Source organism: Miniopterus schreibersii, assembly GCF_964146895.1.
Source record: "Miniopterus schreibersii genome assembly, chromosome: 1".
Classification (NCBI taxonomy): Eukaryota; Metazoa; Chordata; class Mammalia; order Chiroptera; family Miniopteridae; genus Miniopterus; species Miniopterus schreibersii.
Window position 1 is genome coordinate 195,426,862 of NC_138101.1, and position 24,982 is coordinate 195,451,843.

General features: G+C 37.7%; 1 protein-coding gene across 9 annotated transcripts in view; it reads right to left on the bottom strand.

Moving 5' to 3' along the window:
• Positions 1 to 24,982, bottom strand: part of DICER1 (dicer 1, ribonuclease III) — a 68,057-nt gene that overhangs the window by 37,374 nt on the left and 5,701 nt on the right. For 4 of the 9 annotated variants that reach the window (XR_014000350.1, XM_081159357.1, XM_081159359.1 and 1 more), the window contains exons 2-7: positions 9,922 to 9,985; positions 5,218 to 5,405; positions 4,424 to 4,586; positions 3,457 to 3,587; positions 2,040 to 2,174; positions 1,460 to 1,620 (exon numbers count right to left, since the gene is read on the bottom strand). The exons of 2 other annotated variants lie outside the window; for them this stretch is intronic. Coding sequence is in view for 6 of the 7 variants with exons in the window: in XM_081159357.1 (XP_081015483.1) it covers positions 1,460 to 1,620; positions 2,040 to 2,174; positions 3,457 to 3,587; positions 4,424 to 4,586; positions 5,218 to 5,361 (734 nt within the window). In the remaining variant the exon portion in view is untranslated. Of the gene's footprint in view, positions 1 to 1,459; positions 1,621 to 2,039; positions 2,175 to 3,456; positions 3,588 to 4,423; positions 4,587 to 5,217; positions 5,406 to 8,895; positions 8,997 to 9,921; positions 9,986 to 24,982 lie in introns of those variants that run through there. 3 more of the 9 variants (XM_081159358.1, XM_081159361.1, XM_081159363.1) reach the window with 3 other exon arrangements.

Sequence of the window (24,982 nt, forward strand, 5' to 3'; positions counted from 1 at the left end):
GAGATGGGGGGAAGTACTGTCATTAAATTGATCCATTTCCATACTATTGGAAACGTACAGCATCTGCAAATGTCAACTTCATTTTTAACACCTCCTGACACAGGGAAAGCTCCCCACAACTTTGTCAATTACAATATTGTTCCTTGGATCTGTCATAAAATGACAACTAGAACAGCATGTAACATTCTCAAAGCACATACAATAATTAAGGAAAAGAAATACAGTAGTGACATATTTAAAGACTACAGGTTTCATCATTGTCAACCAGAATCCGTACTTAACCAAAGAGCCACACTGAGAGAACTAGGTAATACCAAATCCAACAGATGCCCTATCAATTTTACTTAAATGCCCGAATACCTCTACTTTTCTTGAAGACTTCAGTAGTACAGGCTACCAATCTAGTCCAGGTGGAATAAAGGCAAGTTGACTGCTACATCAAAGATCGCTCTGGCTCAGGGAAGTAAAAAATAACGTCCCAAAGGTTGAGATCCATATTTCATGTGGCATTTGGATACCCAAGTTCCCATAACCTGAAAACTTAGCTTTTCTTCTCATTCTACAAAGAGAACTTTCCCAAAAGTCTACTAAATGACAGGCACACTGCAAGGTGTTTTCTAGGTGTCGATGTAATTAATCATTGAAGAAGCCCCTGAAACCACTGTCAGTGTCATTTTACAGGTGCAGGAACAGTGAATGACTCACTTGAAGTCACAAAGTTTACAATTAGTGGAGCCAGTATTCAAAATCCATGTCTGATTTAAATTCATAACCTGAGAAATCAATGTTTTCTATTTATTATAACTGTTATAAGAGCCACCACTTGGTAATCTTTAGCCTTGTTAAAGACTATATCTGAGAAGAATATAAAGGTATTTTACTATGAACTGAATTAGTTACATTTTAAAACCTAATTTATATACGCTCCCATCCATGAACTTATCAAAAAGTGTGTGTGTTTTAATGAAACTAAAAATACCAACCTCCAACAAAGAGACAAACCTAGAAATCATAAACATCTTTCTCAGAAATTCACCTCATTTTCAAAACTACAGGGTGTTTCCAGTTACTTTAAAGCATATTGTAAAATACTGAATTTTCTGAATAATGTTCTTTCAAACCATCAGATGGGACATTTAGGTCAGAAAAACAAAGCGCACACGTAGACAGAAAGGACACAAGTTTACTGCCCATGTTCCCAATCCCTGTCAGTAGCAGCAAATATGAAGGGCCAATCGTTACGCAGAAACACCTCAATCTGCCACTCTCTCTGGAAACAAGGTTAAATCCCTGCATTAGCATGTAACTGTCCTGATAAAGAGCTGCTAGTCTTGCTCTTTCCGTTTAACAGCCACTGGTTTCTCCTAAGCAGGTACTATCTGCAAGGCACTGCAGATACCGAAGGCTTAGAATCAGTTCCAGCTAGTCTGGCCATACCAAATCCATAGGAAGTGCATACCTGTCTAAGACCACCAAGTCAGTTGCAGTTTCAGCATTACTCTTAAGAATTTTCTCCAGTTTCTGAATCTTTTCTTCTAATTCCTCTGGATCACATTTCCCATTTAAAATGGAAGCAGTTAGTCCCAAGATACGAGGGCATGATGGACAACTTTCACAGAGCTAACATGGTAAAAGATACTGACAGTAAGAAATTCATTTTGCAAGGCCAAACCAAAAGAGACACTGCCGTATTAAAACATGTCAAAAAGACTGACAAATATTACTTACAGAAACTAAAATATTACTTACAGAATTAAGGAAAAAAAATTATGGTAGCTTGTTTAAAAGCTGTTTATTAAAAGGCAGATTTGTTATGTTTAAAATTTTCTTACAGAGTTAGATTCATTATAGTTTTAGTATAGCTTATTATTATAGAGTATAGATGTAAATGAATGTTAATTCAATACTCATTCATTCATTCATACACTGAAACCAAGTTCTCAAAATTGGTAACTAATATCACTGTTTTGGTATGTAAGAACACTGCTTTTACTCAATAATTTGACCTGGATTATTAAGACTGATATATAAAAACTTACCTTCATAATTTCTCGGTAGGGGTGGTCTAGGATTGCAAGATGACACTCATCAAACACCAAAAGGTTAATGTCTGACAGTGACAAGTAGCCATTTTTCAAAACAATCAAGGCGACATAGCAAGTCATAATGAGAACCTAAAATAAAACCTGACATCAGTACAAACAAGTGTACCATCACCTGCATGAATACACTCACATGAAAGGAGATTATGGAGCCACTGTATTGTAGGTGCGAACTAAGAAATCCATTAGTCAAAATTAAAACAAAAATTCTGAATGTATAAGCTCATACTTGAGAAACAAGAAGTAGAATCAGGAAAACATAAAACAGACTATGAGAAAAAATTCTTGACAATGGGGACCATGTTTTCATGGTAAATCTCTTAAATCTACTTCAGGTTTTCAGGTTCCTACAGCCATATTTTGACTGATGAGATCTGTCAATTTAATCAAATCACAAAACAATTCACACTGTTTTTTCCCCATTGAACTGACAAGGTTTTCTGGAAGATGACAAACTAAATGTTGTGATTTTTTAAAATTTAATTTTTTCCATCACCATTTATCCCCCCATACCCTCTTCTACCTCCACCCACTCCCCCCACCCCCACAATCTCCACACTGTTGTCCGTGTCCATGAGTTCTCTTTTTTGCTCAATCCCTCCACACCCCCTGTCCCCCCGCCCCACCCACCACCACCGGAACTGTCAGCCTGCTCTCTATGAGTCTCTCTATTTTGCTTATTAGTTCAGTCTGTTCATTAGATTCCACATGTGAGTGAGATCACGTGGTACTTGTCTTTCTCTGACTAGCGTATTTCACTTAGCATAATGCTCTCCAGGTCCATCCATGCTGTTGCAAAGGGTAAAATTTTCATCTTTTTTTACAGCCATTAAATGTTCTTTTTATAGCTTATCATTCTGTGGACATTTAAGTGCTTTTTTTAATGCGACTTAACCCAGTACACACTAGCAGACTGTATGTAGACTGTTAAAGGTTAGTTAGGAAGCAGCTCTTAACCACTTCAGATCCACCAAAAGGCCCTCAACACATGCTGGCTGCAGGGATACGTTAAGTTAGAGGAAGTCTCGTCAAACATCCAAAGAACTCAACCAAGAAATGTCTCCACTTTTAAGACATTTAACTCGAGTACATTTTCTGAAAGCACGTTATCTCCAAGTTGGAAACAGGTAGTTGGAATTTTGCTTTTCAAGCAAGTAAATCACACTATGAAGTAAGAGCAACAGAAATGAGATCCACAGTGAGAAAGAGTGCACGGGGCTCATTTCTGGGCGACAAAGCACAAGAAAGTAGAGTTTTCAAGTCCACCTCAGACAACCAAGGCTACAGGTCATCTTATAAACCAAGTCAAGGACTTGTAGGGATTTATAGAGTGAAACTTCTCTACAAGTCTTACCTGGTGCTTAGTAAACTCTTGGTTCCATTTCTCTTTTGTCCAAGATGCATTTACTTCTAGGTCTGAGTACTCCCCAACCTTGAGATCTGAATGAGTTCTGACAGCTGACACTTGCTGAGCAACCTGGTTTGCTGATCAGAAATAGAAACTCCATGTAAATATGAGAAGTTGGCTCTAGTTGGTTCTCTGGACTAATGATTAAGACAGTTAAGGAAATCCTTATTATTATGTATTATACCTAACCACCTATTATTTAGATATTTCCAAAATGCACTTATTAGACTCACCACCCTGTCTCTGCTACTCACTTCAGAGAACCTTGTACTACCTTCCTTCTTTACAGCTGATTTTCTCCCAACCTAAAAATACAACTTCCTGTTTTGGTCAATAAAATCAGATCATTTCACCAAGAAACACTACAGACTAACACGTATTTTATAGCACATAGAACTTTACACGCTGAGATCATCTAAAAAAGGAGGGGACTGACATGGTTGTATTGGTACCCTAGCAGCTCAGGTTCACATTTTATACCTTTCATTTTAATATAATCCCAAACATAAAAAGCAGTATTTTTAACTAGTAAGAAACACGACTTTCTTTCTACAACTGGTATACCAAAATCATAAATCAAAGTTACCTATCTCATAATCAAGCAACTTTTGACATATTTTGTGAAGCTAAAACATCAAGAACAAAATAACTAACACACCTTAGACTATGTTCCAATAGTAATCCATTCAAAAGATATGCAGAATCAGAATTCAATGCAATTACATTTAAAAGAAAAGCCAGTTTTACACCTAACATTTAAAAGAAATACTACAGAGTTAAGAAATAAGCAGCTCTGCGCTCAGAGCTTCGACAAGCACCTTATTCTCTATATTTTCAATAATCTAGCCTAATGTCCACAGAGAATATCGCATCCAGTTTCCTTCATGTGATTTGAAAAAATAATTTTTATTACCCGAGTTGACCAAGAACACCGTCCTTTTCCCATGTCTGTTGAAGTCTCCCCTGATCTGATAGGACAGCTCTTTAGTGAGTAGTACTGCAATAAACGTCTTCCCTGAGCCAGTGTTCAAACAGACTATGGTATTACGATCCAGAGCTGCTTCGAGCAGTTCAACCTGGAAATACAGTGGAAAAAACGATTATACACTTCTTATCTGAGTACAAAGTTAGAAAATGGGGCTTTCTTTTAATTCAGGAAATTCCACTGTTTTCTAAAATCTTCCTCCACTAAGCTTGCCAAAAAACATACTTTCTGCATCTGTCTATATGAATACTAACCAGAGGCATTAAAATGCCTGTTATATAGAGCTGTGCTGTGTAAACATATATTGAAACTCATTTACAATTTCCTTAAAAAAGATTTTTGCATGGACAGAGTACTTCTCTAGAATTATATGAATGACTAAATTTATAATAACCGAGGTTCTGCCAGTTCATAGTTGTTCAACCAACCTCAATTCCTACCCCGCTCATGAGGACAGACACATCCAAATGGATATTAAGGAACAGTGAGGTTTTCACTGGGGGGAAATAATAAGGAACTTCACAAATAAAACCATCAAACCAATTACCCAGCAGATGTTAGAAAAGAAAAGGATTATTAACAACAAAGGTATTTGGAATGAGAAAATTAATCAGAAGAGGAAAGCTTGAAAAGGTAAATGAGTTTTATTAAGTTGTGTCAACTATATGCTAATTTATTCCGTTTTAGTAAAAATGCTCCAGTATTAGTGTTCTCATTAGTACCTGATATTTTCTTGGCGTATAAATGTTATCATGAATTGCTTCTTGTTGCCATGGCAGTCCAAAGAAAGGACCCATTGGTGAGGAAGCAGGGGTCATGAGCTGCAGGCCTGCCATGCTGAGGGGTTGCAAAGCAGGGCTTTTCATTCATCCAGTGTTTCTTTCATTGCATTCTGCTCTAGCACAGCTGACTACAAAAGGGAAAAAGAAGACCATTACACAACCATGCGGGGTTAAAACAAAGCAAGCACGGAAACGAGAGACGCCAGAACATCACTCCCACGGGCCTTTCAAACTCTTCCTATAACTGGTTTAGCTTTTTCTTGATCTAAGAGGATTGTTTTAAAAGTCAAGCCTCCTATTCTCTCCACCCAGCAAGCCTATCCCTAGAAACTTGTCTAAAAGAATTAGACAATTGTACAAACATCTGAGTACATGGACGTTTATTGCTGCATTATTACTAAGAACAAGAAATAACTTTAAATGTATTAATAAAAATTTAGCTAAGCAAATTGTGGTATGGCTATAATGAAATGCGTTGAATCCACTATGATAATACACATCTATATTTATTGACAGAGAACCATGTCCTTAATATGTATAATGTGACGCTTTTTAAAATATATGTATATATAAAACATGTCAGTGTATATATAAATATATTACAAATGTTGTTTGTGAAGTCTGTGATGCTATTATTGATACAATGAGGCAATGTGGCACTTAGCATTGTGCCTGGACAGAGGAAAGATTCGCATGAATGCCAGCAGTTAATCATTTCATCTAAAGACCAAAACAGAGGTCTTTTTCTCAACTAACAACCTAGTAGAGATGATCAACTATTTAAATAAGTATCTTTAAAATTATACATATCCTAGGTAAGTTAAAACAGAGCACATAATTTTGTGAAATGATAGTTTTTCATGGTATCTAAGCACTCATGTGCATTTCATATCTTCTTTCCAAAGATAAATTTGGTGTGTGAAACAACAAAATAAAAATTGAGTCTTTCTAAAATTCCTAACCTGCAGATAAGAGGGTTAGGGTTTCAAATCTCTATGTCAAAGTCCAGCATCAGCTTTCCTACTGTCAGCAGAATTTACTTGCCTGTAGAAGTGCATTTTCTCCCTTGTACTGCGCTTTGGAGTGTTCACTGTTTTTACTCTATGAAACTGAAAAGAAAGAATATAGCTCTTTGTTCCTTGGCAACAAAAACTTTGAATCTCCTGACATATGAAATTTATGACCCTGGTACAACACAGTGACTTCAGTTGCTGCGTCTAATCTAACAAGAAGTCTCGAATGTGGTCCTCTTTTACACACAGGCACAACAAAATTCTGATTGCAGAGATTACTTCAGCTGACCAGAATTCACCATCCTGCTAATATAAGTGCAATCTGGAGCGAGTGGAACAGAGGCATATGGCTGCAGGAGCCAAGGACCTCAGCAAGGCACGCACCATCTGTGGACCAGACAGTACAGCCCTTCTCATTACCTTCTCGGAGGAAGACGGCCAGCAAAGTACCCCGGAGAACATTATGAAAACTGCCAAGTCATTATTTTCCTGGGATCAAAGCAACACTCTGCTCCTTCTTCACTGAACCAGAGCCGCAACAGCCATTCCCTTCACCCACACTAAGCGCTCACTTTTCTCAATTCTGCAGGTCCACAGGATGCACACCCTCAGGTTCACCATTCAAGCTTTTTACTCAACACAGCTGCCAAGAATCCAAAGTGAAGAGAGATCCAACAGATCACTCTGAAGGCCAAGGCTGAGATCCGCAGGTACCTCCCACCCGGCTGCATGCGTGGGATCCCTCTACACTGCTCTTTCCTTACTACAGGCTGCTTCCTGTCTCAGATTACGTATCCTTAAGCCTGACACCTCACTCTGCACCCAAACCAATTTACAGACATGGTAGAAAGTATCAGGAAATCAGTCTAAATCCTGGTGGAGGGTGGGGGAAAAAGAGAACAGGGCAACAGTGTAAAACTCCAAATACACCTTCCTCCACCACGTACTGCCAGGAATCAGCACGACCCCCGCCTCCCTACCACTGTCACGTCACCATTTCTTCTCATATAGATGACAACAGCACTTATAATAATTAATAACTCCAAAAAAGTGTACAAAAACAAATGAGAAGAATGTTCTATTATTTTTAAAGGGAAGTCTGTATTCTTCAAAAATATATCATAAAATACAAAAAACACACACAAAAACACCACACACAAAAAACTATGAAAATGTTCCAGATTAAAGAAGACTACCAAATGACATGACAACTAAATGCAGAAACTAATCTCAGACTGGATCCTGTATGGCAGAACAGGGCCAATAAGTACATCACTGAGTCCACTGAAAAACTGCAGAGAGCAGCATTGTTAAACTCACTGACGCTGATAACCGCAATGTGACTATGGGCTCTGTAAGAGAATATCCTTGTTCGTAGGAAATACTCACTGAAGTATTTAGTGGTAAAGGGCAACGATATATGCAACTTATTCTCAAATGACTCAGAAAGAGAAACCATATATATGTAGAGCGAGTGTGTGTGCAACTGATAAAGCAAATGGGACAAAATGGGTAAAGCACATATTCTTTGTCCTATTCTTACCTTGCAACTTTTCTGTAAGGTTGAAATTACTTTTAAATAAAGAGTTGTAAAAAGTAAATAAATTGACCAACTAGACCAGGATTTCCTTGAGGACAGGAGCTGTACATCTCACACACCCCTGTGTTACCACTGTACCAAACCATACCTGGGCCAGGGCAAACAAACAACAGAATGAAAACAATGTCCCCTGAGTGGCATAAAAACCTTCCAGCAGCCTCCCTCTCTGCTTTCCTAATTGGGACCATACCACATATATTCAGGGACACCTACGCACACCTCATTCTTTCACTGGCACACGTGCTCCATGAGAACAAGATGTACGGTCTCATTCTCCGCAGCTCTTAAATTTCCTGGTACACGTACCACATACAGTTAAATAAGTAAATGTCCTATGAACTGAATCAGAGATTCATGAATGTCCACATAGTAACGTATAGAACAGAATCATAGGCAGCTCAAAAACTATTTCTATTTGGTTTGGAAATCCACACCCACCCAGTCCTCCTGGCCTTGAAGGGTGCAGCCAGAGGAAGATTTGCAAGGAAATGGAGGACAGCAACTTAACCCTCCCAGTTACAGTTTCCAGAAGGTTATAACATTTACATGAGTTTTCATTCTTTTAGCATAGAGTGGCTGGGCCCAGTAATATACCTCCTATTTAGGGAAAGCAGATCCAAGATTTAAAAATTCAACAGGTAATCCAATAATGTGAAAACAGAAAGACCTATAATTTTGCCAATTTTTTCTTCGTTTGGCATGTTGAAATACATTTTTTTTTCCCCTCACTTGCCTTAATGAAATGCTCTGAGTCCCTGCTGGTAAGTAAAAGTGCTACAGTTCATAGATGAACTGACTACAGTTAACTGCTTTAGCAGCGCCAACAGTACCTCCATCCACATGACTGTGTTTCAATCATAGATTTTAAATTTCTGGTCAATTTACTCTCATGAAATTGGTGAGGTTGTTTCATAGCTTCCATATATTATTCACTTAGAAACAACTTAGTACAACACACGAATAAACTCTTTTCCACTTTCCACACAGGATAAATCACTGATTTACCGTGTTAATGTTTGAGATCTCTGTGTTGCTGTTGTCTGAACTGCATTTTGACATTGTGATAGCAGTTTATTGGAAAATCACAGCATGCCCATGCTTCTGCTCTAAAAATAAATGCAAAAATAGCCAATTTTAAGATTCCTGTACTGAAAGTGAATATAAACACATGTATAAGAGCGTCTTATTGATATGAAGAGTTGAATAAAGAGCAGTAGTTTTGTATTAAAATTTAAACAAAAGACATTTGAGTTACTTTTGGATATTAAGTTACCCTAAGACAAAGAACAAGAGCAGGAATAATAGCAGGCCTCATTCCAAGAGATGTGGGGGAAAGAAAAAAGTTCAAGAAAAGGTTCTAAAATAATACAAGGAAATGAAACAAAGTAAATAAATTCTAAAGATAGCGACTAGGAAAATGAAAAAATAAAAGGGTAAGTGTGTGTTACTTCCTAAATCCACATACACAGAAGAAATAATAAAGGTCACCAGAAGAGGTAACTTGGCTGAAAAATCCAAATCACCTAGTAAATAGGTCTTCAATACATGTATAAAATGTTATCAGCAATTTCAATTTCTCAAAATGAAAATAAAAACACAAACTCAAAGAACAGTTAAATCAATACTATAAACTCTTATAGAATTCATTTATGAATAAAAGAATTCAGGAACACAGTTCACCAATGTTAATATTGTAGAGAAATTTAAATTTAGGGGTGGCTCTACTAAGAGAGATTATAAATCGAAAACTAAGGAAGCACAAAATATTGAGATGAAAGCTTAATTTAATCAACAAATGTTGACTCTGTTAGATCTGACACCGGATTTCATGAACTTACAATGCCTCTACTAGCACAATCAGGAAGAACTAACTGGCAATGGTCTTCTTTCCCTTATCTAAGTCCAGCCTAGCTGTTTAAAGAACATTCCTGTGGAGGTTAAACCTCATTTCATACACAAATTTACTTTGCTAGAAAGTTAACAAAGCAGGATGGGGAAACCTTAACACTATTTAAGAATGTACATATTTACCTCAAAATGCTGATTCTAAGTTCTTTCAGTTTCCAAGTCTGTATTAATTCATACCCTAGGTAACCTAAAAGCAATCAGAGAGAATATTTTAGAACATAAAACTCATTTTTAAAAACCAACTTTAAGAAATTTCCTACTTAACAAAATTTTCTTATTCAACTTATCAGAATAAGATCCCTGATAAAATAATTTAGTTATCTATGGGAGTCAAGAAAATAGTACATGCCTAAAAGAGTTCCCCTTTAAAATTTGAATTTATTACGTTCTAATACAATCAAAAATTTTAAAAAGCTGTTAGTATAATCCGACATAAGGGAGAATCTTTGGTAGTAAATTACATTACCTCCCGTAAAATCTGGCTTTAAAAACACAACACTGTGGTAAATTGGTGTCACGCTTTACACAAGCATCCAGGCATCCACCTCCCTACCTCCCTACCTCCCAGTTTGTCAGTTCCTGCTTTTTACAGCTACCTCACGCTTTGACTTATAATTCCACTAAATAGTGCCACCTGATAAAATGCAAATTTGGTACACCAGCACCACTCTCCCCCTCTTTTCTAGTTCATATTCACCTTTTTTCTAAAAGCACCATAACTAAAGTAACAAGCTGATAATCCTTTAAAATTCATTGCAGCCCCACTAATACTGCCGAGTTAATGCAAATTATTTCCCTAGACAATTCTGTATAGATACATTAGAAAGTTAACGTGCCAAATACAATGAGAACTTATTTTATGTTCATAATACAGAGCCAATAGGTCACGTTTTCTGATTTTGAGGATCATGACTTAAATTACAAACATGCAAACTCCTGTTTGATAGGCCCCTTTGTTACACATACCAGACACTGTCAAGTTTTAGTATAAACCAACAAACTTAATCCACATTAGCATCTAATCCAGTATATGGCTGCAGCCTTTCACACAAAGGCTTGTAACAACAGACAGCTAAGTCTCTCATCTGAAGTCTAAAGGCACAGAGCTTCCTGGCGCCCATTTTCAAAACTGGTAACAGAGAAGTTCCACTCATTCATTTTCTTGTAATGTGTCACAGATCCTGATACTATTAACTTTAGAAATTTTAATGTCCAGATTGTATTCCTACTCTGGTGAAGCCCAAATGCACAGCTACCATAAGGTCTCATAGTGAACACAACCAAAGAAAAAAACACGACCACTGATATTAAAACACGGCGAAAAGTACTTCGGTAAACTAACAGATAAAACTAAAAATGCTTGAAGAGCTTTTAGTTCCTAGTAACTGACCAGAAAAGCAATTCTGAGATGTTCTAAAATAAAATTACAGAGGAGAGAGAGAGAACAGTTAGCCTGTTAACAGCTCTGAGCCAGCTCTAACAAAGACTGCTCACACTCCTTGGCCTATGGTGGAATTTCGGCTTAATTTCCAGTGGCTATTGCCCAGATTATTCTAAAGAGAGAACAGTCAGGCACCTCAAACCCCAGGAACCTCAGCTTATTTATACCTGAGCTTTCCGAACTTGCCCACAGCCTACACAGGCACCCTGGGCTCTGCGCCTACCCCAGAAGTAGCCCCACTTCACCGTCTCCTGTCCTCTTTGTCTACCGCCAGCGGGAGTTCTTTCAGACCGGCTCACATCTCCCTCCCCTCCCTGATGTGTAAAGATGCTTGCAAAGCTCTGGGATGACGAACATGCTGCCTTCCCACCCAGCCTCGCTGCTGGGGGTCTGTTTAGGTTCCATGCCCCAAGACCAGTCTTCTTTTCTGCTAGCCATGGCCTAATAAACGCTTTCTTTCAAAGACTTTCAGCCTTCCAGGAAGTTAAATTTTTTTGTTTACCATAACAATATGCTATAGCATCCAAGGCATTATTTTAATTCCAACCAAGCCTAAATTACTACAGGCACCCATGGCTCTGGATATAAAGTGACATCTTTATATGGTTGCTTCTATGGTTGTTGGTATAAGGGCAAAACTAAAAATAAGAGGCTTAATTCTCCCAGTTAAAAATAAACTGAAGAGACTCCTTCCTCATCCGTTTTTTTTACAGAACTATTTCTTAGTTCTTTTCAAATGTATGTGAATCTTAAACTTCCAGCTCTTCTCACTCATCAGGAGTGTTTCCTTAAGGACTGAGAGCCATCTCTGAAATGAAATCAAGAAAGATAACGAGCACCCTGGCGGGGCTCCGGTGGCTGCAGCGCTGCCGGAACACCAGAAGGCTGCAGGCTCGACCCCCGGTCAGGGTGTGTAAGGGATGCAACCAACTGCCGTCTCTCCCACATCAACGTTTCTCTCTCTCCCTCTCTCTCTCCTTCCTCTCTCTCTAAAATCAATAAACATGTCCTCCAATGAGGATTTAAAAGAAAGATTATACACAATCTTCACGTTTCCTAGAGAGAGATGAGCTTAACTGGGTGCACCTGACTCCAAACTGCAACACCTACCTCCAGTGATATAGACAAGAAATTAGCGATGTATCTTGACAGCATGGATGTAATGGGTTGCAACCACAGTCTTTTCGATCTCTTCAGTGCCTAACCTGTGATGCACATCACATTCTGGTTCAACGTTTACATAATAATAAAGCTGTTTTCTTTCCTTCTACCTTGTGGAGAGATTTTCTGGGTTGTAAGGAGATTTTGTTTCTAATTCTATTTCCCCAACATCAGCTTTTAAAAAAATAAAGTCCAGTTCTCAAATAGTATATGCATGCCAAATAACAACATTCCATTTTGTGGAATTAAATTAGAGAAATCCTAAAATATGCTGCCCAACTATACTAGGGAAAGGAGTTTTAAAAAAGAAGAGGGAGCTAAGTGGGCAAACAGCCTTATTAAAAAGAAATCTGCACACAGAAGGGATCCAAGTTGTTTAAAAACAACTCCCTCTAACCTCCCTTCTATATTAAAGTTAGAAAAGAGTCTCAACTGTTTGTTTTTGTGGTTTTTTTTTAATGTTTTTTTTAATTGTCTTTAGCGAGAGAGGAAGGGAAAGAGAGAGAGAAACACCGATTAAAGAGAAACATCGATGAGCTGCCTCCTGTATGCCCTCTGCTGGGGATCGAGCCCACAACCCAAGCCTGTGCCCTGACTGGGAACTAAACCCAGATCGCCTGGATCCTAGGTCGAAGCTCAACTGCTGAGCCATGCCCGGCCAGGCCTTTTTTATTTTTTAACGTATTTTTTATTTAAAGTCATCTGAATGCCAGCAAGGGGTCCAGTGTCAGGAAAAGCAAGGTTATCAGACTCCACTACCTCTCTGGAAGGTTGTTTCCCTGCCTACAAGATAGGAACCCCTGACTATTGTGAGGATCGAGTCAGATCAAGCATTACATATGAAGCTTGGTTGACAAAAAGTGCTTACAACACAGAAAATGCTCACTAAATGGTCATTTTTAAAAACCACACTATCTTTACCTAGAATCATGTTTTCAAACAATTCTTAAAACTGTAAGGAATTTCTTTAAAAAAACCTAAAATGTTTTATTAATCCTGAAATTCAGTAGAGAAAATGTATTCTCATATAAATTTAAACTATACAAGGTTTTATACAGTATTTTACCTGACGAACATGAAAACCCCAAACTCCAAACTACCTAGTCATTATAAATTTACAAGATAAAAATCAAATTTAAATCACAAACTATAGTATATAATGTAAAATAAAGTTAAATAGCTTTGTATCCACTAGTTTACTTTAAAAGAAAAAAAAGTACTACATGCTATTCCTGTTGGTTCTACAGACATCACTGAAAATATTACTTCCTTAGCTGTTTCTTAGGCAATAAAATGGTGCAGATGGGCAAGAAATCATCATCATCAAAATGGACAAGTTTTGAAAACAGAAAATGTAAGAAAAAACAAAAAGATAAATATCCAAAATTTCTATAGCATACAAAATAAGTAATTCAAGGATTTATTAACTGCCATTTGGTGAATATGGATTATGAAAAGACTAAGGTCTAATCAAAGACTGAGACCAAAGAGGAGAGAAAAGGGACACAAACTTCAGGGATTTAAACACCAATATCTTTAGATACTTAATTACACAAATATTTCCATCATTACTTGTCATATCTGTTATTATTAATTAGAACTCCTTGCATATTAATTTAGCCGACAACATTAACAACATTCATACAGAAACGCTCCCTTCAACATTACCAATTACAACAGTGAGAAGTGCCCCTTCCACCCCCACCCCAAATCTAAGCGTCTGGCAGTGAATGAGGGATGGGATTGGTAGGCCATGGTTCATCTTACACGATGCAGTTCAACAGGGCCATTAAAAATAGTGAGTTTATAATGAACAAAAATGCTTATGTTCTGGCATCCAATAAAAAAAGCAGAACGTTTTTATTTACAGTAAGATCATGATTATGTCTTCAAGTTAAAAACTAAAAAGAAGAAAAGGGAGGGAAGGGGGAATGGAGAGAAAATATTCACTCAGAAGTTGAGGTTGTGATTACTACCAGGAGTAATTTCTTTTCCTTAAAACTTCTCTGCATTTTAAAATTCCCTCCAATTTGAACATTTTATTACTTTTAGAATTGGAAAATAAACTTTCAAACTGAGAATGATTTGTATAAAGACAATAGTTTAGAGATATATGGTTCTGTTTTAGGTACTAGAAAAGAAAAACTCCCTTCTGAAGCCATTAATTGTGGTAAATTTTACCCCCGTTTCTATAACTTAAACCACAAATGCAATAGCCTTCTTTTCTTGCGCTGCTCTATGAACCAAACAAATTTATGGGTTTCTCTAAATCTGTAACATAAATATGTTATGTTTACATTGCAACATAATTATGCCTAAAATTAGATTTGTCCAAAATTGAAGTTGAATGCAGGTCAAATACCATTTTAACAAATTCCAGCCATCAAAATTTCCTTATAAAAAGTATCTCTAGGCTGCCAGCCAATGGCCCACTTACTTGGAATACTTCTGAAAGACAACAATCCAACTCATCAAAATGGCAGATACCTGCCCGTCCCCTTCAAGTTACCTATAATGACATTTACCCTGCAGTTTTGTTTCAAGAGAAGTAAATAATTAACACGCCACTAGCTTTCAAGGTGAGTTTTAAGGTTAATGTTTGATTCCAAGTTTCTGTACTTGACTCAATAAAAACATTTGTTCTACAAGTGCTAGAATTTTACTCAACTCATGACACCTTCTGCCTATCTTTTACACCACTTAAGAACACCTATGAGGAAAAGGGGCCACAATTTTCTGTCAAGTGATTTTAACACATTATAACATGGACATTTTATTTATTTATTTATTTATTTATTTATTTATTTATTCATTTATTTATTTTGAGAGAGAAAGAGGAAGGGAGAGGGAGAGAGAGAAACATGGATATGAAAGCAAAACATCGATTGGCTGCCTCCTGTATGCTCCCTACCAGAGATCGAGCCCACAACCTGGGCATGTGCCCTGACCTGGAATCAAACCAGCAACCTTTCTGTGCACAGGACGACGCCCAACCAACTGAGCCACACTGGCCAGGGCAACATGCACATTTTAATACTAAAGAGAGGTCAGGTCCTGAAACAAAATGAGCCTAAGAGACTAGTGAGTATGATGGATGTTTAATCAACGTTGAGTTAGGAAAGAAAACAACTTAAAAGTTCCAGAGCACGTTGTCACTGCTGCGCGCAACACGAGCGCCCACTCATGTTACCTGCTTCCCCTAGAACACCAATGGCACGTGCATCCCAACCTTCCCAGGTGAGCTTCTCCTTCTGGGGCCCACCCCTCACCACCACTCCCAAGCTTTCCCTTAAACTTCTACCATTTGACCCCCTCTCTCCCAGTGGACATGTGCTACCCATATCACCCAACTCAGGGCGTCATCCTACCTTCTGTTCCTTAGTAGGTGTTTTGCTATTGCTAGCCCTCCACCCCAAAACCGTTAAATCTTTGAAACGAAAGATAATCTCACACCCTACACTAAATTCAAGGAAAGCTGGAAATATCTGTAAATATATTTTCATTAATTAATTGTATGTTGAGAATAAACTTTACTTATCTAGCCTTAAATTAACATGTATTTTTGTAGGTCAAAGAAAATTTCAGTTGAGATACTGCCTGCTTTTTAAAGACTTTAACTCAAATTATTTTAATAAGTTTAATGCCCCCATCCTTGCCCCCTCCCCTACAAAGAAAAGTTCGGGCTGACCTGGAAGTACCAAAGCTAGAGAGGCATCAACTTATACAACGGCAAACCTGACATCCCACAGCCCCATTCATCCTCCCGGCCCAGACCTTGTGGGTTAACGCCCAATCACTGCAAAATGTCTCCTACATTAATGCAACCTGACCTGACACTAACCTTAACAACGGCTCAGCAACAATTTAAAGCTCTACAGTTTCAAGTACAACTGGGAAAACCCAAAGACTCAAATAATATTTCTCATTAATTTTTCATTTTAGAAACTGTTTTTTATTAGGTTTAAAATCCAGATAAAACTCTACTCAATGTTAGATGTGTAGAAAGAATGACAGGAAAAAAAAGAATCACCATTTTTAACCGTCACATTAGTAAAATTGAGGCAAGAATCATTAATGGGTGCTAAAACTATTGGGTGGTGGTAACAGAAGAATATTTACATCACCTCAAAATAACTCTGCACAGGTTACCTCTTTGACATAGAAACTGAAATTTTTTACTGAAAAAACCTGCCAGATACCACTTTAACTTAACCCAAGTGACAAAGTTAACATCACCAATATTGGGACCAACTGAGAACATGCACCTCCTAATGTAAGGAACTGAGAAATATCATTTACATAGAATTCCTGCTAAAAGTACAAAACCTGAATCTAATCATGAGGAAACATGAAAACCAAATCTGAGATTCATTTTACAAAACTGGTTGTGCTCTTCAAGATGTCAGTATCAATAAAATATAAAAGCTAAGAAACTATCAGGTTAAAAGAGTAGAGACATGACAACTAAACACAATGTATATTCCTGGGTTGATTCTTGTATTAGGAACGGAAAACTGCATAAAGGACATCACTGGGATGAAGGGGGATCAGAAAACACTACCTCAAAATACATCACTTTGGCACAAGGATTAGTCTGAGCTGAATGAAGGCAAGACAGAAACAGCAGACACAGGCGGAATGCCCTGCCTCCCCCTCTCTGCCTAAAAGCGGGCCATAAATGTCCCTTTGTGAAGCTGTCCCCTTCTTGCCACTCCAGTACCAGGAAGAGATGACTCTTATCACCACAGGCCCCAGGGACTAGAATCTGCACAAACAAACCTTACTGAAATAGCCTTTCCCCTCCCCTCCTTCCCTCACAGATTTACCTCGCCACCATTTACCAGCCCTAGAAGCGCCAACTTCTCCTTTGGCTTGTCGCTCTCTAGTTTATCACTCTTTACTCTTTATTAATGACAGGTGAGCCCTCAAGCCTAACCACTGCTTTGGGTTTTCACTTCTTCCTATGACTCTCCTGCAGGCATGAAAAAGAAACCTCTTCTCTAGTTAGCCTGTCCTTTGTCAGTTTAATTCAGTCCCCAGCCACTGAACTGGAACACAGAGGGGAAGTTTTTCCCCCTCCCTTACAGGAAGACTGGTGAAATTTAAATATTATCAATGTTAAACTCTCTGAATTTAATAACTGTACTGGGATTATGTAAGAGAATATTCTTGTTCTTAGACAACATACCTTGAGCATTCAGCAGTGAAGCGCATCAGGCCTGGAATGCAAATGCACCAAACTGTTAACTACTGGTAAACCTGGGGAGCTCTAGTCCTACAACTCTGCAAGTTTGAAATATTTTAAAACTCTGCAAGTTTGAAATAACATTAAAACCAAAATTCTCCTCAATATTGATAAATCAGTATTTGGCTATCAGTAGAACACAGAAAAATAGAACTTATCCCATTTCATTTCTGAGTAGTATAGAAAGTAATATTTAAGGTGGTTTTCCTCACTTAAAAACCTTTGTTTTACCTCCTGCCCCTTAAATTATTCATTCATTCAACAACTATTTACTGAGCAAGACATCCCTAATACAAGTTTGTACTGTGGAGAAGGTGAGACCTGAACTGGAGATGTTTTATGGACTGAGCAATAACAGCACAAGTCAGGAAGGGGATAGGAGGACACCCTGGGGACTAGACACCCTGCAGGCCAGGGTGAAGGAATGAGGGGCAGCAGCGCCCAGGGCCCTCGTCCAGAGCGGCGGGGCAATGAGGCTGGAAAGACGAGCAGGAGCGGACGGAAAAGGGCCTCCCGTACGCCCTGTGGGGATGTGAACCTCGGCCTGTCCACGCAAGCAAGACTCTGGCCGTGTCTTTCTACTCTCGGTACACACCAAGGGTTCTTGCCTACTGACTTCAGGCCAAGGACAACTGCCTCTGTGTCCAAGGCTCACAGACAAGGACACCTAAACACAACAGAGACTCCTGAACTTGAACTCTTTCCTTCTGAGCAGACATTGCTTTTCCTGTTACAAACATTACCTCTCCTCATACTGGTTTGCCTGAAACTGTCTCTGTGGGCGTGCTGAAAGTCCCCTGTCCTACCACCCACCCACCTACCCCCACCCTGAAAGAACCAAGACAGCTCGAGGCCCCATCTCTAGCTTGGATTCTCTATCCTTGCCTGCCTGTCGCACGTTTCCACCTGCAGAGCCACACTTAGCTGCCAAGGGAACTTTTGGCTGTTCCAAAAATTAAATTAATCTAAAAAGAAAGATGAAGATTTGCTACCGCTAAATACAATAAAAAAATTTTTTAAACCCTCCATTACAGGAACTCAGGAATTCTGGAAGAAAAGCAGCAGCAGCAGAATAACGCAGCCTCCTAAACTAGCAACTCTTATTTCACTCAACAGTGTTACAATTAAACCCAATATATTACAGAACAAATGCAGATGAGAGCAGGAAAGACGCATTGGGCTCAGAGTCAGAGTGGTGCTTGAATCCATTCTTTACCTGTAAGACCTGGGGCTAATGGCCTCACCTCTCAGTCTCAGCCTCATTTCTATAATGGGATCTACAAAGGTGTCCGCACCAGGCTCCTCTTGCTCCCCTACATAATCCACAGCACATACATTTAATTCATTAGCCAAGTCAAACGTGCAAATCACTAAAAAAAATACATAAGCTGATTGGTGTGAAAAAGAACTGCATGTATTAGAGGGAGGAAGTTGGGGCCATTTGAATATTGACTGTCCCCCTCTCAAAATGTTTTTAAGACAATCCTATTTTATACTCTATTTATTTTTATTTTTACTATTACTTAAAAACAATCCTTCAAAGAACAACAAAACATATGTTAAATTATAATTCACTGGTTGGATTAATCCAAAGTGAATTTTGGTCAAAGATTAGAAATTTAGCTTCCAATCTAATTACAGATTTCACATACCAATCAATAGCTTCTTTTAAAAAAATTTATTGATTTGAGAGAGAGGGACAGAGATCAATTTGTTGTTCCACTTATTTATGCATTCATTGGTTGAGTTTTGTATGTTCCCTGACCAGGGATCAAACCCGCAACCTTGGTGTATCAGGACAATACTCCAACCAACTGAGCTACCAAGAGCTTCTGAATATTACTTTTCAGGTAACTAACTTTGTCCACATAAATCACACTTGTGCCTAACTTCTAAGAATATAAAAAACCTAACTGAAATACCACTGTCTTTCCACACACAACAAAGTATTCTTTATATTACCTAATGATCTCTTAAAAAGTTGTAATTTTCCAAATGGAGCAAAGTTTTATCTGGCTATTTTTATTTTTAGTATCAATTACTTCTTAGTGGTCACTCAAGGAAATACTTGAGATGAAGTGGACAAATTTCTTGAAAAAACACAATTTACCAAAGTTAACATCTGAAGAAACAGAAAATCTGAAGAGGCCTATACCTTTTAAAGAAAATGGATTATTAAAAACCCCAAGACCAGAGGGCTTCACTGGTGATTCTGCTAAATATTTAAAGAATAACTCCAATCTTAAAAACAAACTCTTCAGGACAGAAATAAGAGAAACTACTTCCCAATCATTTCTATGAGACCAGCACAATCCTGACACCAAAACCTAATAAGGAGAGTAAAATTACGAACCTATCTCTCAAACGAAAAACAAAATTCCTAAACAAAATCCTAGCAAACTGAATCCAGAAATATAAAAAAGGAAAATATATCATGACCAGTTGTGGTTTGTCACAAGCATTCAAAGATGGCTTATAATTAAAAATAAATAAAAATCAATTGATTTATTAGGACTTAATATAAAGCTACTGTAATTAGTGTGTGTACTGGCACAAAAATAGACAATGAAATAGAATATGGAAACAGACCCACATATGTGTGTGTGTGTGTGTGTGTGTGTGTGTGTGTGTGTACATATATATGGTTACTTAATAACAAAAACAAAACTGTAGGTACAGCAGAGAAAAGAATGGTGTTTCCAAATAAAAGCTAGGTTGTGTATCCAGTTAGAAAAGTGAATCTTTACTCCTGCCTCACATCACACACAAAAATGAATGCCAGTTAGACTGTATACTAAATGTATACAAAATCAAACAATAAAGTTATTAGGAAAAAACAAAGGCAGATACCTTCATGTCCTTGGGATGAGCAGACATTTCTTAGACAAAATATAAAAAGCACTAATCAAAAGGAAAAAAATCGACAAACTGTACTACATTAAAACTAGAATTCAGGTTCATTAAATGACCTAAGAGAGTGAAAAGCAAGACAGAGCAGGCTACAAACAACTCCCACGAATCAACAAGCAAAAGGCAGACAGGCAAACCGAGTGGGCAAAAGGACTTCACTGCACCGGAAATCAAAATGGTCAATAACCTTCATAAGCAATTAGAGTAAAACAGATTAAATGACAATGAGCTACGACCACACACCCGTTAGAACAGCGAAAGCAAAGAGGACAGGCCCCAAGTGCGGGGAAGACGAGGAGCCTAGAGAGCTTTCTCACGCCCTCAGGCCGCTGGCAGAGCTGCAAACTGGGAGTATCCGCTACTGCTGAGCACACGCACCCCTACAGCCCAAGTCAGTCCATTCCTAAGCATATACTCAACTGAAAGATGTATACAGTCAGCAAAAAAACATGCACAAGAAGGTTCAGGACTGCACTTTCATAATAAAGCTGAACACAAGCCCAATGTCCATCAACAGTGTGGCAGGCAAGGAAATGCTGCCATATTCATAGGACAGAATACCAGATGATGCAACATGGAAGGAATCTCACTAACAATGTTAAGTGAAAGAAACCCAACACAAAAGCCCAACGCAAAATCATACTGTACGCGTTCCACTACATAAAGGGAAAAATAAGAAAAGGTACTTAAGCCAGTATGGGGGTAGTGCCTGGCAGGGGGTATTGGGAGGAGCATATAAAATTCTGGGCATATTTGTTCCTTGAGCTGGGCACTGGTTACAGGTGTGTTCACTGTATATCTTTGTGATTTATGCACTTGCCTGTTTACTGAAATATATTTAATTTAAAGTTTATTTTTAAAGAGAACAAAGCAATCCTTCATTTACCACAGTGTGTATAAAATACCAAAAGCTCCCAGAGTAAGAGCGGAAGGGAGAGAACTTACCTTTATTGAGCAATTAAATTCCATTATTTGGTTTAATATTATCCTCAAAACAACACTAAGTATCATCTCCACTTCACAGGGACTTGGAATGACTGATCAAAAGCCACTTGACTAATAACAAGAGAGGTGGAATTCTACTTAAAATTGTGTCTGCTTCCAAACTTTTATTTCCACAATGTACAATACACCATAGTATCAAAAGAGATACCTATTTACACTGATTTGCTAGTCAAAGAAACTGTATTTGGATATGTTCCTTTTGATATCCCCAAGGGGTTGAAAAAGAGTGGACCCAACTTCAGATAAAAGCAGCAAAATAACTGAGTATTTTATGTTAACTGAATCTGCATAAGCATCTAAGTAAATATTGCTTCAAATGTAAAGCCTTAGCAACCAAAATCAGTCCCATGCACTTATATTTCTCTTGGCCTTTCCAGCCAGGAAACACAGGTGCTCAATAAATGCACAATAACTGACTATACATCTCACCACTTCTTCTAGTATCTTTATTCCATTCGGCTGAAGACTAAACATGACTTACTGTCTGACAGAAACACTACATGACTTCTCTAGTGAAATAAAAAGTTCTACTGTAAGAGAGATTATCATAAAGGGGGTTCAGACATAGTAAAACAAACTAGACAAGTTAATTTTATAGAAACTACAATGTACTGTGTAACTTTTTCTTCCCTAGTAAAAACAACACAGTAAGCATTTTGCCAGAGCATTTGCTGCTTAGGCAAGACAGATTTCATATGTGTATGTATGTATGTATGTGTATTGTCTGTATGTGTGTGTCTCTGCTAAAGAGGCTTTAAGAAAATTATTATTTTCCTACTCTTGGCCAAAGTACGGACCTGCTCATATGTTAAAAAAACACTCCCAAAATCCCCTAACGTTCAACAACAGGAAAAGCTAGAGGTTTACAAAGACTGAGTGCAAAACAATATTCAGGGTGGGGCAGAAGGGGGTTTACAGTTGTATGGAAAATAATACAATAATTAATAAATAATACAAAAAATAAACTCTGTGTCTCAAGTATTCTCAACTGTAAACCTACTTTTGCTCCACCTTGTATAACAATGGAAACTTTTTACAAACATATCCCAAAAGAAGAACACTGTTTGACAATGCCTCATATTTCACATATTTTATTGAAGAAGTGTTGGAAACCAAAGGCACATATTACATAAGCAGTAAAGAGTTACTCCTTTTAAGACACTAATACAGTAGTAGCACATGGAAATTACTGCTTGCCTACTTCCAGTTCAATTTACATACTACATTTAAATGCCTAATTTAGGTTGTTCTATTACTTGTCCTTACTTTTCTATTAACAAAATTCTGCGTTTTCCTTAAAACACCCAAAATAGTGTTTGGTATAAAATTAACAAATCACTTGAGTTCATTACATTTAACAGGTACATATAAAGATTTAGAAATTGGAGTTTTTTTCCTAATGTTTAGCTATACAATACTGTTAGAAAGGTTAATTAATGTCAGTACAGTGTGATATACAAAATAAAAGCTTTAAAAATTAAAATACCAGGGTGCCTATTAGACACCTTTCTTCTCATTAACAGTACCAGAGGCCTCTCAATAGGTTACTTGGACTTCACCCTACTGATCAGATAGAAGACATTAAACGGTTTTTCAGATTCTCATCTGTTAACAAGCACTTACTAAGCTGTACCAGATGGAGAGAGAGATGAAAAGACTCAACCGTCTCTGAAAGACTCTGCCATCCATTCAAAGCAAAAAATGACTTCATCTACTTTTTAAGACTAATTCCCAAGGTTTTCGCCTTACATTTCCTGCTCAGAACATCTCACAATTCCATCATGTCCTTTCTTTTGGTTACTATACACAAAACTTAATGCTCAGTAAATGCAGTCTCTTTTTCATGTCTGGTATTTAGTACAGAATCTCAGCTTGAAATAGAGAGGTACCTGAATTATAGGGGTGCTTCGAAGATTACTGACTATAAGATATTCTGGAGACTTGTGAATATTCTAATTTTATACTGAGAAAATTAAAACTAAGTCTAGAAAGGCCAACATGACCTTCCCTTAACACACAGCTAGTTATTTAGAAGTAAAAGCAGACTGGAACACAGGTTTCTTTACCACTTGTTATTTTACAGTTCATTCAGTTCCACCAATCATGTGGAACTCATGCCTCAATTATCGAGAATCCTGTTTTTCCTGAGTTAACCTATTACTTGTCATTACATGTGCAGACATAGCCTAAATGAAGTGTCTATGGATAGTGTTCCGCGGGAGTCCCTGTACGTCCTATAATTTTATGTAAGATCACAAATATGTACATTTTTCTGGGGATAAGATTCATATTTTTCATCAAATCAGTAGGCTACAAAGAGTAAAAACCATTGGCCCACATCAAGTACATGTGACACATATAAAAAGTTTATGCTGGTTTGAAACACAGATTCATGGATGATGTATTTATTCATGCAGAACAGAAGAAGAATGGCTATTTAGGAAAAGCTAGCAATATTTCAGTCACTATTACACTTGCTAGCACTGAAACAGGTAAACCATTTGGTACAGTACAGGCAATTCTCAATATAGATAATCTGTCTATAAAGTGCTGCTCTCAAGCCCTCTTTTCTTTTTCATTTTCCATTATAAATACAGACATACATGTCAATATCAATAATTTTAGGGGAAAAACATAATATAATCTCATTAAGAACATAGAATGATTTTCTCTAACATACACACTTAAATAAGAAATATCAACTAAATTTTATTAAATGGTAGTTATGTGCCAGAAATCAGCTAAGAGTTTAAGAAACTCATTTTCTCACAACTCAAGAAACAGACACTATTATTATGACCGGTTTACCAATGAGGAAGCTGAGGCTCAGAGAGGTTGCTATATGCCCATGTTTCTCAGCCATAAGCCAGAGGAATCTGAATTTGAACCCTGGTCTCTCTGACACCAAAGGCTTGATCTTAAACATCCATATAATACTATAATAAAATTTTAATATTTAATTTTGCAAAGTGGGAAAGGCTTAAAATGCCACTAATCACAGTTACCCATGAATGATGGTTGTGTAGCAGAATGTATATGGGAGAGGCCACTCAAAACTTTGGGATCATCATGTTAATCTTACCCTCCCTAGGCTGTTACCAACAGAAGGAAGACAGAAATCCTGGAATCTCAAAATATCAGATAAGTTACCCGGGCGGTGTGGTTCAGTGGTTGAGCATCAACCTGGGATCCAGGAGATTGCGGTTTGATTCCTGGTCAGGGCACATGCCCAGGTTGTGGGCTGGATCCCCAGTTGGGGGTGGTGTGTAGGAGGCAGCCAGTTAATGACTCTCTCGTTGTCGATGTTTCTCTCTCTCCCTCTCCTTCCCTCTCTTTGAAATCAATAGATATATTTAAAATACATATATATATATATATATATATATATATATATATATATATCATATAAGTCTACTGCCCTT